We start from the raw sequence: 17099 nt of genomic DNA on the forward strand, positions 1-17099 counted from the left end.
AAATATGATGATTGTAGTACATTTATCAGGCTCTTTGGCTCTCTCTTTCTCTCATTCTCTCCACATTGATCTCTGTCAAGCCCCTCTCAGTCTCAGTGGCTTGGCTCAACAGAATCAATGCTTTCCACTCAGGACCTGACCCAGTTAGCTTAGCTAACGCAGTAGCGGAAAGATGATTATGTCGTGTCTGTGCTAAAATGTAGCCTACAGAGTAGAAACATTGTTGTTACAAAGTCATCATTTCTGGGTTGAAACGACATTGTAAACATTGTACACCTTGTCTGTGGTGAATAGTAGTCATGTTTCAGAGTCGTGTGTTGTAGTTTAGTGATACTGTACAGCCCTATTACATCATACTGTAAATCATGCATGTCTACTCTCTCCATCAGCTTCTCTGCTTTCCAGTGAGGTTACTTATAAACTGGTTTTACAAAGTCATCCATGCTGGATGACTAACGTCCAGAGGAGTTCCAGACCACCTGACCAGGGAAACCTCCAGCACCCATAGTTAGCCCATAACTAGAGTTTTTCCTGATCAGAATTGTTTAAAAAGTTTAGAAACCTTGTTTACCTTGTAATACAATGTCGTACATTTTTTATTAGGTCACCATGAAATCCTCCCATACTGATCTGTGTTGTCCCGTCTGCCTTGTCTGTTTGTCTGTCCCTGTCTGTCTGTCTGTCCCTGTCTGTCTGTTTGTCTGTCCCTGTCTGTCTGTCCCTCCCCAGCTGATTAGTGACGGGAGCTGTGTGTACGCCGAGGCCCTGTGGGACCATGTCACTATGGACGACCAGGAGCTGGGCTTCAAGGCAGGGGATGTCATCGAGGTAGTGGATGCCACCAACAAAGAGTGGTGGTGGGGACGCATCCTGGACAGTGAGGGCTGGTTCCCAGCCAGCTTCGTCCGGGTAAGAATCTAACTCTACATCTCTATCTCTATCTCTCTCTCTCTCTCTCTCTCTCCCTCTCTCGGGAACTGAGGACAACAGAAATGAATTACTCTCTCTTACTTATCTTTGATATATATTATTGCTAGGGTTGTAAGTGCTGCAGTTGTCCCCCCCAAAATTCTGCATCTAAACTTTAGTGATCTGTTAGTGAGGGTATTCTATAACAACGGCACCTTTCACCCTGGTCCCTGTAGTTGCGTGTGAACCAGGATGAGCCTATGGAGGAGTATCTAGCCCAGCTGGAGGAGGCTGGGGCTGGGGAGAATGACCAGCCAGGCGTGGGCCTGTTTCTGGGACCAGGCCTGCCTTGTAAGGAACAGATGAGGGCTAATGTCATCAATGAGATCATGATCACAGAGAGAGACTACATCAAACACCTCAAAGACATCTGTGACGTAAGTACAGCTCAGTTCAGACTACAGCCTCTCAGTTCAGACTACAGCCTCTCAGTTCAGACTACAGCCTCTCAGTTCAGACTACAGCCTCTCAGTTCAGACTACAGCCTCTCAGTTCAGACTACAGCCTCTCAGTTCAGACTACAGCCTCTCAGTTCAGACTACAGCGTCTCAACTTTCAACCTGATTATTTCTAGGAATTCTTAACATATTTGACAGTAAAATCAGGTATACCTCTGTATGATTTACTACATGGGTTTACTGTTCCTCTCAGGGTTACATCAAGCAGTGCCGTAAGAGGATAGACATGTTCACAGAGGAGCAGCTGCTGTGTATCTTCGGGAACATCGAGGACATCTACCGCTTCCAGAAAAGGTTCCTGAAAGGTCTGGAGAAGAGGTTCAACAAGGAGCAGCCGCACCTCAGCGAGATCGGCTCCTGCTTCCTGGAACATGTGAGTACTGTTCAACACACTGTGACACTGACTTCACCTGACCTGTGTCATATGGCCTGCATAACGCTATGTAACGCTGTCAGAAACATCACATTTATTTTATTTTATTTCACCTTTATTTAACCCGGTATGCTAGTTAAGTTCAAGTTCTCATTTACAACTGCGACCTGGCCAAGATAAAGCAAAGCAGTGCGACACAAACAACAACAGAGTTACACATGGAATAAACAAACATACAGTCAATAATTCAATAGAGAAAGTCTATATACAGTGTGTGCAAATGAGGTAGGATAAGGGGGGTGAGGCAATAAATAGACCATAGTGGCAAAATTATTACAGTATGGCAAATTAAACACTGGGGTGATTGATGTGCAGAAGATGAGTGTGCAAGTAGCGGTACTGGGGTGCAAAGAAGCAAAATAAGTAAATAAATACAGTATGGGGATGAGGTAGTTGGATGGGCTATTTACAGATGGGCTGTGTACAGGGGTGCAAAGGAGCAAAATAAATAGCAATATGGTGAATACATAGGCGTACGTGACAGGTTAAATTAATGTGTGCTTTGATTGTGGCCTATGATGCCCCACATTACTATATTATTATACATGCTTTAGTATTTATTTATTTTATTTATTTATTTAACCTTTATTTTATCAGGGAGTCACACTGAGACCAAGGTCTCTTTTACAGATGAGCCCTGAATTCCAGAAAATACACACATCAATATAAATACAAAATGCAAGCAGAAAGAAAAACACGGTTATAAAGAACAAAGACATTCATCAGTTAAAAGGTCCTCAATTATCTTTCTGAATTAACCTAGAGGCACCAGAACATCTCATTCATCAGTTATAAGATCCTCAATCAAAGGAATTTTTTGAGTTAAACATCCCTGAGACCGGGTGTGGTAAGTTGTATGTCTAAAGTTTGCTAAAGATATTAGAGACAGTGGAACTTTTTATAAAAGGGCTTTATAAATGAAAGCATAACAATGTATCAACCTACGTGACATCACAGAGGGCCAACTGACTTTCTGGTAGAGAATGCAACGATGACATCACAGAGGGCCAACTAACTTTCTGGTAGAGAATGCAACGATGACATCACAGAGGGCCAACTAACTTTCTGGTAGAGAATGCAACGATGACATCACAGAGGGCCAACTAACTTTCTGGTAGAGAATGCAGTGCTGACATCACAGAGGGCCAACTGACTTTCTGGTAGAGAATGCAGTGCTGACATCACAGAGGGCCAACTGACTTTCTGGTAGAGAATGCAGTGCTGACATCACAGAGGGCCAACTGACTTTCTGGTAGAGAATGCAGTGCTGACATCACAGAGGGCCAACTGACTTTCTGGTAGAGAATGCAGTGCTGACATCACAGAGGGCCAACTAACTTTCTGGTAGAGAATGCAGTGCTGACATCACAGAGGGCCAACTGACTTTCTGGTAGAGAATGCAGTGCTGACATCACAGAGGAATGCAGTGATGAGTACTAAAACTGTTACCCATAATAAAGCACAATGCTCTATGATAAACTGCATCTAATGGCTTTAATGAAATGGCAGGTGCGTTCATGTAGATGATGTCACCATAGTCTAGGACTGATAGGAATGTCTACTGAATAATCTGTTTTCTACTATTTAGCGATAGGCAGGACCTATTTCTTTAGAAGAAGCCCATTTTTATTCTCAGTTTCTTTTACTAACTCATCAATATGCTTTTTAAAAGACAGCTTTTCATCTATCTAGATGTCCAGATATTTGTAAGCAAGCAAGCAATAAGGACACCATCCAAAGTACAATGAAGGCAGACTGTAGTTCAGATAGAGCCTGGTCAACCGTGGGGGCAATAGCATATACAACACTATCATCGGTATACAAGTGCAGGTTACAGTTGTTTACAGACAAGTTGATTTTGTTCATATAAACAGTAAAAAGTACAGGACCCAGAATCGACCCCTGCGGGACACCTTTCGTAATATCCAGGAAACCTGATTTGACACCATCAGTAGATACACATTGTGTTCTATCGGTCAAGTAATTTTTCAACCATGCAGCCTGGTCTAGGCCAATTGAGGAAAGGCTTTGAATTAGCAGTGAAGATGAAGAGGGCAGCACAACGTTGACTTTTATCCATTAACCACATCATTTATAACTAGGGATGCAGCAGAGATGACCTGGTCTAAAACCCGACTGATGTACGTTTAGATTACATACAACAGAAATGCATCATGAATTGGAAACATGCTAATATACAACAGGACCTATTTGGCTCCTACGGCATCACTTATCCCATTCTTCTCAGTTAGGATACCAGAGTCAGACAGAACTTGCTTCGGCAGGGAAGAAGAGGAATTTGTACGCTTCAGTGCATTTACTGTTTTCCAAAATGTAGAAGGGATCACCAGCAGTTTATGTTAGGGATCCAAGTCAAGAAACCTCTCTAGAGCCCAAGCTTAATTTTCACCATTTCAAACCGCCATCTTAACGTTTCCCGTCTCCTCCTCCTCCTCCTCCCTCCTCAGCAAACAGACTTCCAGATTTACTCGGAGTACTGTAACAACCACCCCAACGCCTGTGTGCAGTTGTCCCGGCGGATGAAGACCAACAAGTATGTGTTCTTCTTCGAGGCTTGTCGTCTGCTCCAGAAGATGATTGACATCTCGCTGGATGGGTTCCTGCTAACGCCCGTCCAGAAGATCTGCAAGTACCCTCTGCAGCTGGCCGAGCTACTGAAATACACCAACCCCCAGCACAGGTACTGTAAACCAGCACACACATTCTACTGTATAGTCTAATCTACGTCTACGCTTACAGCAGCAGTATTGACACTGATAGTATATTTAGTTATTCTCAGATTGTAAATTGGCAGCCATATTAGTGACTTTTATATTAAACAAAGCTTTTATAAGATACAGTGTGATGTGAGAGAGAAAGTAAATAAAGTCTAACGGGGTCATCTGTTCTCGGATCAGGGACTATAAGGACGTGGAGGCTGCCTTGAACGCCATGAAGAACGTGGCCAGGCTAATCAACGAGAGGAAGCGACGCCTGGAGAACATCGACAAGATCGCCCAATGGCAGCGCTCCATAGAGGACTGGGAGGTGAGGAACAGTGCATCATGGGTCATGGAACAGAATCCATGACTAGGGATCAGGTTTTCTGACCAGGTGACTTGATCTGGAAACAACGCCTGAAGTCATTTAGTCAGGACCAACTCTGGGCCCTAGCTATACAATACACATCTTTTGGCTGAACAGTCTCTATATCTCATGCCCCCCGTATCGCTAACATATATTTATTGTGTGGGTTTGAACATGGTCAGGGAGAAGATATTCTCAGTAAAAGTTCAGATCTGATCTTCTCTGGAGAGCTGACGAAGATCTCCCAGCCTCAGGCTAAGAGCCAGCAGCGCATGTTCTTCCTCTTCGACCACCAGATGGTCTATTGCAAAAAGGTGAGCAACGCTGTTAAAAACTCCAACCCTTCCCTGACCACGTACGCCTTAGGGTTAGTAACAGGTCCCTGTATCCCTCTAGGACCTCCTGTTAGTGTGGTATATCTATGGTTCTTACAGGACCTCCTGCACAGGGACATGCTGAACCTGTTAGGGTTAGTGTGGTATATCTATGGTTCTTACAGGACCTCCTGCGCAGGGACATGCTGTATTATAAGGGTTAGTAACATTAGTATAGAACAGAGTTACGGTGTACTAGTAGTATAATATTATATGGTATCTGTATGGTTCTTACAGGACCTCCTGCGCAGGGACATGCTGTACTATAAGGGTCGTATGGACATGGACCAGATGGAGGTGGTGGATGTGGAGGACGGGAAGGAGAAGGACTTCAACGTGTCGGTGAAGAACGCTCTGAAACTGCGCTCGCTGGCGGGGGACGAGGTCCACCTGCTGTGTGCCAAGAAGCCTGAGCAGAAACAACGCTGGCTCCGAGCCTTCCAGGACGAGAGGAGGCAGGTGCAGCACGACCGCGAGACAGGTGAGGCGCTATCCCGTTGCCTTAGGGATAACTGTCAGTTAACCGTCTCTGTCATGATTGTATGCCTCCATTTGAAAAAGGTATGTGATGAACTGCCGACCTGTGTTATTGCTAGTCAGCTTAAAGCCACTGGCTTTGTTTCCTTTCCTGTTAGTCAAATGCGAGTTTGGTCCTCCTGTCTCTCTACTGCTGCTGGCGCTGTGGTCAGAGAACCAGGAAGAGAAGGGTATGCTAATGGCTCAGCGTGTCATTGTTCCCTCAGATAACAGGCAAAAGGCCCATCAATCCATCTCAGCTGCCCCCTTTGCTTCTCTGCCGTAGTCTCAGGGTTTTGTCTGGGATCTGTGCATGTGTGGAAGGTTCTGGTTGGAAATAAAGTGGGCTCTTGCTCTGAGGCTGTCTGCCTTCCTAACCCTGATCCAGTCAGGTCCCCCTGGAAAACAGAGCATATGGATGTTACTGAAACTTTCTCATCCAACAGTCAGGTCTTGTGTTATTCTGTTCACTCTGAAAAAGCTGGGTATTGATGGGTGGCACTGGCAGAATGAATCTGTGATATCCACATTGACCTTTGACCTATGTGGTTTCCACCTCCAGGATTCTCCATCACTGAGGTCCAGAAGAAACAGGCCATGCTCAATGCCTGCAAAAGCCATCCAGCTGGGAAGCCCAAAGGTATGTCTGGGTAATGTAGTCCTTAGGGGGTTATATTGAATATGGGTGCATGGCAGGAAAACTCAATTTCCCTTTGTGAGTTTTAGGTTTGGCTGTGTGGATGGGTATGTGTAGTGTCATTCATTTTTTTAAAGAAGCTTAGATAACATGTTTGGCTATATTTCTAGACATTTAGTTTGTAATAATATAATATGATTAATATAATATTCATATGAGCCTCTTTAGATTGAAATGCACTCGTAATCCCCCCATCTACAGCACCAGTCAAAAGTTTGGACACCTACTCATTCAAGGGTTTTTCTTTATTTTCACTATGTTCTACATTGTAGAATAATAGTGAAGACATCAAAACTATGAAATAACACATATGGAATCATGAAGTAACCAAAAAAGTGTTAAATCAAAATATATTTTATATTTGAGATTCTTTAAAGTAGCCACCCTTTGCCTTGATGACAGCTTTGCACACTCTACATTGTAGAATAATAGTGAATACATCAAAACTATGTAATAACACATATGGAATCATTTAGTAACCAAAAAATATCACCTCTCTGTTCTCCTCTCCCCCAGCGGTGACACAGAGATTACTAACCCCGTTCTGTTCTCCTCTCCCCCAGCGGTGACCCGGCCCTATTGTGACTTCCTGCTCCGTCAGAAGCAGCCATCTCTGCCCAGCAGCGTGCCCCAGCAGCAGGTCTTCATGCTGGCTGAGCCCAAACGCAAAGCAACCACCTTCTGGCAAAACATCGGCAGACTGACGCCTTTCAAGAAGTGAAACGCCAAAGGAAAGGAGAGGAGAGCTCTCTGCTCGTGCCTGAACTTACCTTTTTATGCCAGATGCTCTTGTTTTATATATACATAATCCTATCCTAATTGATATACTGATATCGTGAAAGATTATTATAATTATATTTTTTTCTTTGAGAAAGCACTTTATAGGTTGGTTACAATTAGACTTGGGAATGGTTCTTCCGGACATTGTGTGTGTGTGTATATACGTTGGGAGACCGTTGCTAGGACTATTATACCTGCTACTGCAACCAACAACCGATTGGTTCCACTACTGCTGCGTGATCATGTGACTGCCAATGAGGCTCCTCTTTATGAAAGACGTTGACTGGCGACAACAAATGTTTGTTCCCCCCCCCCCCAGTGTTTTTGTTTTCCGACAAATGCCAACTGTTCACAGTGCCAGAAACATGTTGCTTTTGCATTATATTTCTTTCTGGGGAAAAAAGGTGAAAATTGTGATAAAAGTTTATTGTACTTCCATCTGTGCAAAAATCTTTTCCTGGTTTATTTTAATTATTTAATAACAGTCGATAGTTCACACGCCTTACCTTTGAACTTTCCCAAACTCGGTCCTCTGGACCCCAAGGGGGGCACGTTTTGGTTTTTGCCCTAATACTACACAGCTGATTCAAATGATCAAAGCTTGATGATTATTTGAATCAGTAGTGTAGTGCTAGGGCAAAAACCTAAACATCTTCCCCTTGAGGACTGAGTTTAGGAAACCCTGCCGTACCCTGTTCGTAATGAACTTCTTTATGGAAGTGCCATCTGAAGAGTGTACGGATGCTTTGAAACACAGTATGAAGAGTATTGTTTGACCTTTATAAACCCCTGCATTTACATTCATTTAGCAACACATTTTCTGATTCTACATGTATTCTCAAAATGAGGCTGGATTGAAGAGGTGCAACTGCACTTTTGTTCCCCATCGGAACGCTGTCTGTCTGTGACACCTTTCAGAAGTGTTCATTTACAGGTGAATATTCAGGGTTTCTGGCAAGACAAAGTTGTCTGTGACAAAAAAATAAATGTGTGTTCCCACTGATGAAGAGACTGCGGGGAGCTTGTGTTCCCACTGAGGAAGAGACTACGGGGAGCTTGTGTTCCCACTGATGAAGAGACTGCGGGGAGCTTGTGTTCCCACTGATGAAGAGACTACGGGGAGCTTGTGTTCCCACTGATGAAGAGACTACGGGGAGCTTGTGTTCCCACTGAGGAAGAGACTACGGGGAGCTTGTGTTCTCACTGATGAAGAGACTACGGGGAGCTTGTGTTCCCACTGATGAAGAGACTACGGGGAGCTTGTGTTCCCACTGATGAAGAGACTACGGGGAGCTTGTGTTCCCACTGATGAAGAGACTGCAGGGAGCTTGTGTTCCCACTGATGAAGAGACTGCGGGGAGCTTGTGTTCCCACTGATGAAGAGACTGCGGGGAGCTTGTGTTCCCACTGAGGAAGAGACTGCAGGGAGCTTGTGTTCCCACTGATGAAGAGACTGCAGGGAGCTTGTGTTCTCACTGATGAAGAGACTGCGGGGAGCTTGTGTTCCCACTGAGGAAGAGACTGCGGGGAGCTTGTGTTCTCACTGATGAAGAGACTACAGGGAGCTTGAAGATTCCTAGGAAATATAGTGTATTCAGACCCCTTCCCTTTTTCCACATTTTGTTATGTTACAGCCTTATTCTAACATGGATTAAATAAACATTATTATCAAGCTACACACAATACCCTATAAAGACGAAGCAAAAACAGGTTTAGATTTTTTTGCAAATGTATTAAAAACAAATACCTTATTTACATTAGTTTTCAGACCCTTTGCTATTAGACTCAAAATTAAGCTCAGGTGCATCCTGTTTCCATTGATGATCCCGGCAGGTAGCCTAGTGGTTAGAGCATTGTGCCAGTAACCGAAAGGTTGCTTGATCGAATCCCCGAGCTGACAAGGTAAAAATCTGTCGTTCTGCCCCTGAACAAGGCAGTTAACCCACTGTTCCTAGGCCGTCATTGAAAATAAGAATTTGTTCTTAACTGACTTGCCTAGTTAAATAAAAAAAATCCTTGAGATGTTTACAACTTGATTAGAGGCCACCTGTGGTAAATTCAATTGATAGGACATGATTTGGAAAGGCACACACCTGTCTATATAAGGTCACACAGTTAACAGTGCATGTCAGAGCAAAAACCAAGCCATGAGGTCAAAGAAATTATTCTTAGAGCTCCGAGACAGGATTGTGTCGAGGCATAGATCTGGGGAAGGGTACCAAAACATTTCTGCAGCATTGAAAGTCCCCAAGAACACAGTGGTCTCCATCATTCTTAAATAGAAGAAGTTTGGAACCACCAAGTCTCTTCCTAGAGCTGGCCGCCCGGCTAAACTGAACAATCAGGGGAGAAGAGCCTTGGTCAGGGAGGTGACCAAGAACCTGGTGGTCACTTTGACAGAGTTCCTCTGTGGAGATTGAAGAACCTTCCAGAAGGACAACCATCTCTGCAGCACTCCACTAATCAGGCCTTTATGGTAGAGTGGCCAGACAGAAGTCACTCCTCAGTAAAAGGTACATGACAGCCCGCTTGGAGTTTGCCAAAAGGCACCTAAAGACTCTCAGACCATAAGAAACAACATTCTCTGGTCTGATGAAACCAGTGAAGCATGGTGGTGGCAGCATCATTCTGTTGGGATGTTTTTCAGCAGCAGGGACTGGGAGACTATTGCATGTATTGCATGTCTGCAAAATGTAGTAACTCACCCAAAACATTTAATTCGTGCTTCAAAACCTAGTTATTGTGTCAGTAAATTAGCCAATGCCACCAAAATGAAACGTTTTGTCATCGTGTGAGCCCTATTGGTCAAAATGTTTAGATGTTTTTTTTCACCATGGCACTCAAACCCTGGAAATGTTTGTTATGTACAAATATCAGTTTTGTTCTACTTTTGTGTTGACGCTGACTGCTTACTGTACTATACCAGAAGGTCAGTTTACTGTACTATACCAGAAGGTCAGTTTACTGTACTATACCAGAAGGTCAGCTTACTGTACTATACCAGAAGGTCAGCTTACTGTACTATACCAGAAGGTCAGTTTACTGTACTATACCAGAAGGTCAGCTTACTGTACTATACCAGAAGGTCAGTTTACTGTACTATACCAGAATGTCAGTTTACTGTACTATACCAGAAGGTCAGTTTACTGTACTATACCAGAATGCCAGTTTACTGTACTATACCAGGTCAGATTACTGTACTATACCAGAAGGTCAGTTCACTGTACTATACCAGAAGGTCAGTTTACTGTACTATACCAGAATGCCAGTTTACTGTACTATACCAGGTCAGATTACTGTACTATACCAGAAGGTCAGTTCACTGTACTATACCAGAAGGGCAGTTTACTGTACTATACCAGAAGGGCAGTTGTGTCTAGCTGAATGCTATTGTGTAGCACACTGAGCTTTTTAGACACTGATTTGAACAGTAGGTAAAAGTTTACTGGGAAAAGTCAATACTGTGTTACACTGAAAAAGGATATGCATATGTGTGTATGTATACAGTACATTTATTTTTGTAGCAATGTGTTACATTATGTAAACAGAAAATTCACATTTGCATGTCCATTTTTACATATCTTACATGTAAAGTCATATATAGTGAACAGAAAATTTGCCACAAAAGGACATCCATGCAACAAAAAAAAAAATGCAACAATGAAAAAACCTGCAGTAGTTCTGTAAACAAACAATAAGTTGTACCTCCTCACAGTACGTAACTGTCACGATTGTGTGTAGAGAAGGACCAAGGTGTAGCGTGAGTATCGTTCCACATCTTTATTAATATGTGAAACTTCACAAGACATACAATAAACTATAAACAAAATAACAAACCGTGACGACAGAGGTGCAACATGCACTAACTCAATAATCTCCCACAAACACCAGTGGGAAAAACAACTACTTAAATATGATCCCTGATACAAAAACCCCAACATAGAAATAAATTAACTAGATAAACCCCCCAGTCACGCCCTGACCTACTCTACCATAGAAAATAAGAGCTCTCTATGGTCAGGACGTGACAGTAACACTACAGCTTCCCATCTTCTTGGTGGACGTCCTGTCGCTCTTGTTGGTCTGGCCAGAGATTATCGTAAACATCACATCTGATGTTTTCCCTTGCGATGCACCGGGGGAAAAATCTCCTTGCGTGGCGCATCCATCCCTTTCAATGATCACCTGTGACGTCCACACAAGCAACATTCATGGCATCTTACAGAAACATCTGATCTTGTTCCCGATAGTCATATACTTTCCACCTCCATGCTGAAAAAAACTCTTCTGTCAGATTCAGGAATGGGGAAGATGGTGGAAGGACCTCCATTGTTATCCTTTCATGCGCAGCAAACCATTCCCTAACAATGTTGGTACGGTGGAAGCTGACATTATCCCACACAATTACATCATTTGGCAGATCTGGTCAAACTAAACCTCTTTGGTGTTCTGGTATTAGATCTCTGTAAAGTGCATTTAGGAAGGACAGGAGAAGTTGGTTGTTATAGGGCCCAATGTGTGGAATATGTGTGATCACACCATTCTCAGAAATGGCAGCACACATTGTAATATTGCCCCCAGCGATGGCCTGGTGTGCCAATTGTGGCTCGGTGTCCAATGAGATTGCGGTCACGTCTCCAGCCTTTGGCCAGATTGAACCCAGCCTCTTCCACAAAATCAAGAATGTGGGTCATTTCATGTCCTTCCAGCTCCATTATTCTTTATATAGTAACAGAGAAACAAAATATTAAGTTAGTTTTACATAGCCTATTCTAGAATCAGACAGTTTAGTAAAGTAGAAATGTTTCCTGTTCTTATGGGTATCTACAACTTCAATAAGTATGTACAGGCATCACTGAAGTACAGTAAAACTCCCTGTATAATATACCATGTTCACACCAATGGTTTATCTGGACATCCTGGTACCGCAGCTCCTACCTGGACATCCTGGTACCACAGCTCCTACCTGGACATCCTGGTACCACAGCTCCTACCTGGACATCCTGGTACCACAGCTCCTACCTGGACATCCTGGTACCACAGCTCCTACCTGGACATCCTGGTACCACAGCTCCTACCTGGACATACTGGTTCCGCAGCTCCTACTTGGACATCCTGGTTCCGCAGCTCCTACCTGGACATCCTGGTACTGCATCTCCTACCTGGTACCACAGATCCTACCTGGACATACTGGTACCACAGGTCCTACCTGGACATACTGGTACCACATCTCCTACCTGGACATCCTGGTACCACAGCTCCTACCTGGACATCCTGGTACCACAGCTCCTACCTGGACATCCTGGTACCACAGCTCCTACCTGGACATACTGGTACCACATCTCCTACCTGGACATCCTGGTACCACAGCTCCTACCTGGACATCCTGGTACCACAGCTCCTACCTGGACATACTGGTACCACAGGTCCTACCTGGACATACTGGTACCACAGCTCCTACCTGGACATACTGGTACCACAGCTCCTACCTGGACATCCTGGTACCACAGCTCCTACCTGGACATCCTGGTACCGCAGCTCCTACCTGGACATACTGGTACCACAGCTCCTACCTGGACATACTGGTACCACAGCTCCTACACTACTCCTCTCAAATGGCACCTTGTGGAGTTGCTTCATAGTCATTAGATTTGTTTTCAAAATTCTGTCTGACAGAATTGAGATTTGCGAAGATATTGTTGTCATTTATGATTGCACATTAGATCTCTCTTAGCCTGATGGAATTGTTGGCTATGACCCTGTTGCAAATGTCTTGTTCTTGCTGAATACTGCTGCTCTGCCTCCAGCATGAGGTCATTGGGCAGTCCTATATATGACATGTAGAATTCACAAAGAGATCATGTATTCTATTCAAATTGTGCTGTACTACTGTATATTCCTCATACATATCTTATGGTACATTGTGTTTCTCAGACTTGCATTTACCTTTACAATAGTTTCTGTATTGGTGTGAATGACGTGCTGTAACAAATTGTAAAGAATGAGTACATATTGACCTGTTTTCCCTACGGAATGTTTACACAATTGATGACACTGTGGACCTGTTTTACATTAGGCTGGACTCTCCGACCAGCCTCTTCCATTGTAAGACTGTGGTTTATGACACTGTGGACCTGTTTTACATTAGGCTGTACTCTCCGACCAGTCTCTTCCATTGTAAGACTGTGGTTTATGACACTGTGGACCTGTTTACATTAGGCTGTACTCTCTGACCAGCCTCTTCCATTGTAAGACTGTGGTTTATGACACTGTGGACCTGTTTACATTAGGCTGTACTCTCTGACCAGTCTCTTCCATTGTAAGACTGTGGTTTATGACACTGTGGACCTGTTTACATTAGGCTGTACTCTCCGACCAGCCTCTTCCATTGTAAGACTGTGGTTTATGACACGGTCCACAACTGTGGCTCTGATTTCATCAGGGACTCTTATTCTTTGCCTTCTACCTCTTCCTTTATTATGTCTTCCCCTAACACCACCAGCACGCATTCTTACACCTTATTTCTCTTCCACGAGCATGTAGCTGCTGTTCAGGGTTGTGATGTTCCAAAATGGTAGTGATTGGGCTGTGGGCAAGCTCCATATATATGCTTCCAAACATGATTGGTAAGATTGTGATTCCTGTTTCATTACTATGTCACCCGACAGGTAATTTGCCAATTTAGCAGACATCACAAATATTCCATGTCCTAGATATTTATGGAATATACATGTATGTACGTCTGACTGATTTTGATAATTGAATGGATCTTTTTGCATGTGACGGCTCACACATTGAAAGAATGTTTAGAAGTTGTGAAGACAATTTCACTGAGAATCAACTCGTCAGTTTTGATCAGCCATGTGCAGGTAGTAGTTATTGTGCAAATTGTAGACAATTGTACTTACTCTTTTGCACACGTGGCAAAACATGTGCAATTTGCTTAAATTAATAAGAAATTCTAATCTGGCGTGAACAAGAAACTAATTGTTCAGAGATTTGAATTTATTGTTTTGAAAAAAATATATTCTAATTCGAGAATTGAGCCAAAGCGATTGAGAACATTTGTAAAATGTATTTTCAATGGGAATAGCAGATCTATAACTTACTTATGTGCATTTTGTCGGTCGCACAAAGGTTTGAATGCTGCTGTCAAAAAATTATTCAGAGGACGCATGGCTCTCGACCTTCGCTTCTCCCGAGTTCGTACAGGAGTTGCAGCGATGAGACAAGACGGTAACTATCAATTTGGGAGAAAAAGGGGTAAAAAAAAAAAGCTTCCGATTTACTTCACTGTTGAAGTATACAAAATACGAGACACCAAACACGTTCACAGGGTAACCCTGTCTAAGCTGGGATCTACTAAGCTATATGGAATTTTTTAAGAAGGTCATACCAAGGATCATTTAGCTATTAGATTTGTAATTTTAAGACCCCTTGAAGTATTCCAAAAATATATTAGCCTTACTGCTATTAGCCCATACAAATGCATTGAATATCAGATTCACTACATGGAACAACAGATAGTCCTAAAAAAATCTAAAGGAAGTTTGTTCTGAAGTGTCTGTCCTATATCAGAGAGATATAAGAAAGATCATCTTTTTTTTTACATGTATTTAACCCCCTATTTTTTACCCTAAACAGTCTCCATATATACATTATATTGTACTTCCATTCCTTTTTTCAACTGGTACAGGGGACTTTCAGAGGAGTATTGTGAGCCCTGTGGGCGACCTAGAGGAGTTTCCACAGTTTGTGTAGCCCAAACTGTTCGGACGCTACAGACAGAAGTTGGCCGATTGGTTGTACCGACGAATCCCAAGACACTTGTGGGGGTAGTAGAGCAAAATGGAGAACAAAGTCGACTCTAGGGGTTAACTTGAGATCCCTCAAGTCTCCACCGAACTAGGTAAATCCACTTTTAGTTTTAACGATTCACAGTTTTGGAATCAATTACAAAATGAATTACATTTAGATTCCCTGGTGCCACTAGGGCTGTTTAAAACCCTGATGATAAATGTGTTTACCGAGGTGTGCAATTGTTTTGATTGATTGACTTTAATCAATCAATCAAATGTATTTATAAAGCCCTTTTTACATCAGCAGATGCCACAAAGTGCTTATACAGAAACCCAGCCTAATACCTCAAAGAGCAAGCAATGCTGATGTAGAAGCACGGTGGCTAGGAAAAACTCCCTAGAAAGGCAGGAACCTACGAATGGTGGGCCAGTCCTCTTCTGGCTGTGCCCGGTGGAGATTATAAGAGTACATGGCCATTAAGGCTAGATCATTCTTCAAGATGTTCAAAAGTTCATAGATGACCAGCAGGGTAAAATAATAATCACAGTGGTTATAGAAGGAGCAACTCAAGAGTATATGTCAATTGGCCTTTCATAGCTGAGCATTAATAATTAGTTTAGTTATCATGTTTGTGATATTATAATGTAATGTACTTGTTATTGTATCCCAAATGTGTTCAATGGAGTTGAGGTCAGGTCTCTGTGCAGGCCAGTCAAGTTCTTCCACACCGATCTCGACAAACGATTTCTGTATGGACCTCGCTTTGTGAACGGGGGAATTGTCATGCTGAAACAGGAAAGGGCCTTCCCTAAACTGTTGCCACAAAGTTGGAAGCACAGAATCGTCTAGATTGGGATTGTATGCTGTAGTGTTAAGATTTCCCTTCACTGGAACTTAGGGGCCTGAACCATGAAAAACAGCCCCAGACCATTATTCCTCCTCACCAAACCTTACAGTTGGCACTATGCATTGGGGCAGGTAGAGTGCCAGATGGTGAAGCTTGATTCATCACTCAAGAGAACGCGTTTCCACTGCTCCAGAGTCTAATTGCGGCGAGCTTTACACCACTCCAGCCGACCCTTGGTATTGTTCAACCATGGAAACCCATTTCAGGAAGTTCCAGACGAACGGTTCTTGTGTTGACGTTGCTTCCAGAGGCAGTTTGGAACTCGGTAGTGAGTGCTACAACCGAGGACAGACGATTTTTACGCACTTCAGCACTCGGCGGTCCCGATATGTGAGCTTGTGTGGCCTACCACTTCGCGGCTGAGCCGTTGTTGCTCCAAGACGTTTCCACATCACAATAACGGCACTTACAGTTGACTGAGGCAGCTCTAGCAGGGCAGAATTTTGAATAAGGTGGCATCCTATGACGGTGCCATGTTGAAAGTCACTGGGCTCTTCAGTAAGGCAATTCTACTGGCAATGTTTGTCTATGGAGATTACATGACTGTGTGCTCAATTTGATACACCTGTCAGCAACGTGTGTGGCTGAAATAGCCGAATCCATTAATTTGAAGGGGTGTCCATATACTTTTGTATATAAAGTGTATTTTTTTAGATTACTGACGTTACTGTCCCCACTAATACTTAAATACATGTAATTTTGTCCTTGAAACATTTAATTTAAATACAAGGCTTATTGGCTGACAAAGGTGTTACACCATCTATTAACTCTGGGGTGCGAAGACATCCACAAAAAGACATCTTTGTTTTTTTTGTGTTTCATTCATTTGGAATATGTTCTAGAACTTTCTTTCACTTTGAACATGCAGTAGTAGTAAATGGTGTAGCTCTATAGGGCTACACCAAAAAAAATGAAATTCAAACCCTTTTTAGATCACATTTTGCTGTCTTAAAATGTAAAGACCGTGTAAGTGGTTTGTAGACTTTCCCTAGACACTGTAGCTGGGCATTTAGTATATATATTCCCACAAAATAGTATTACCATGATCATCACGTTCAGACAATGCAGTGATGCTGAA

At 43.0% G+C, this 17099-nt stretch overlaps 1 protein-coding gene across 3 annotated transcripts in view; it reads left to right on the plus strand.

Annotated features, from left to right (window-relative positions):
- The window catches only part of arhg4 (Rho guanine nucleotide exchange factor 4), an 88493-nt gene extending 80741 nt beyond the window's left edge, over window positions 1–7752 (plus strand). For all 3 annotated transcript variants that reach the window (XM_014181751.2, NM_001173620.1, XM_045710504.1), the window contains 9 exon segments: window positions 730–909; window positions 1146–1346; window positions 1621–1800; window positions 4329–4561; window positions 4779–4908; window positions 5130–5261; window positions 5559–5802; window positions 6400–6477; window positions 7098–7752. In XM_014181751.2, the coding sequence (XP_014037226.2) occupies window positions 730–909; window positions 1146–1346; window positions 1621–1800; window positions 4329–4561; window positions 4779–4908; window positions 5130–5261; window positions 5559–5802; window positions 6400–6477; window positions 7098–7255 (1536 nt within the window). In that variant the 3' untranslated portion in view covers window positions 7256–7752.
- Window positions 7753–17099: the final 9347 nt, after the last annotated feature.

Source organism: Salmo salar, chromosome ssa29 (assembly GCF_905237065.1).
Source record: "Salmo salar chromosome ssa29, Ssal_v3.1, whole genome shotgun sequence".
NCBI classification, from domain to species: Eukaryota; Metazoa; Chordata; class Actinopteri; order Salmoniformes; family Salmonidae; genus Salmo; species Salmo salar.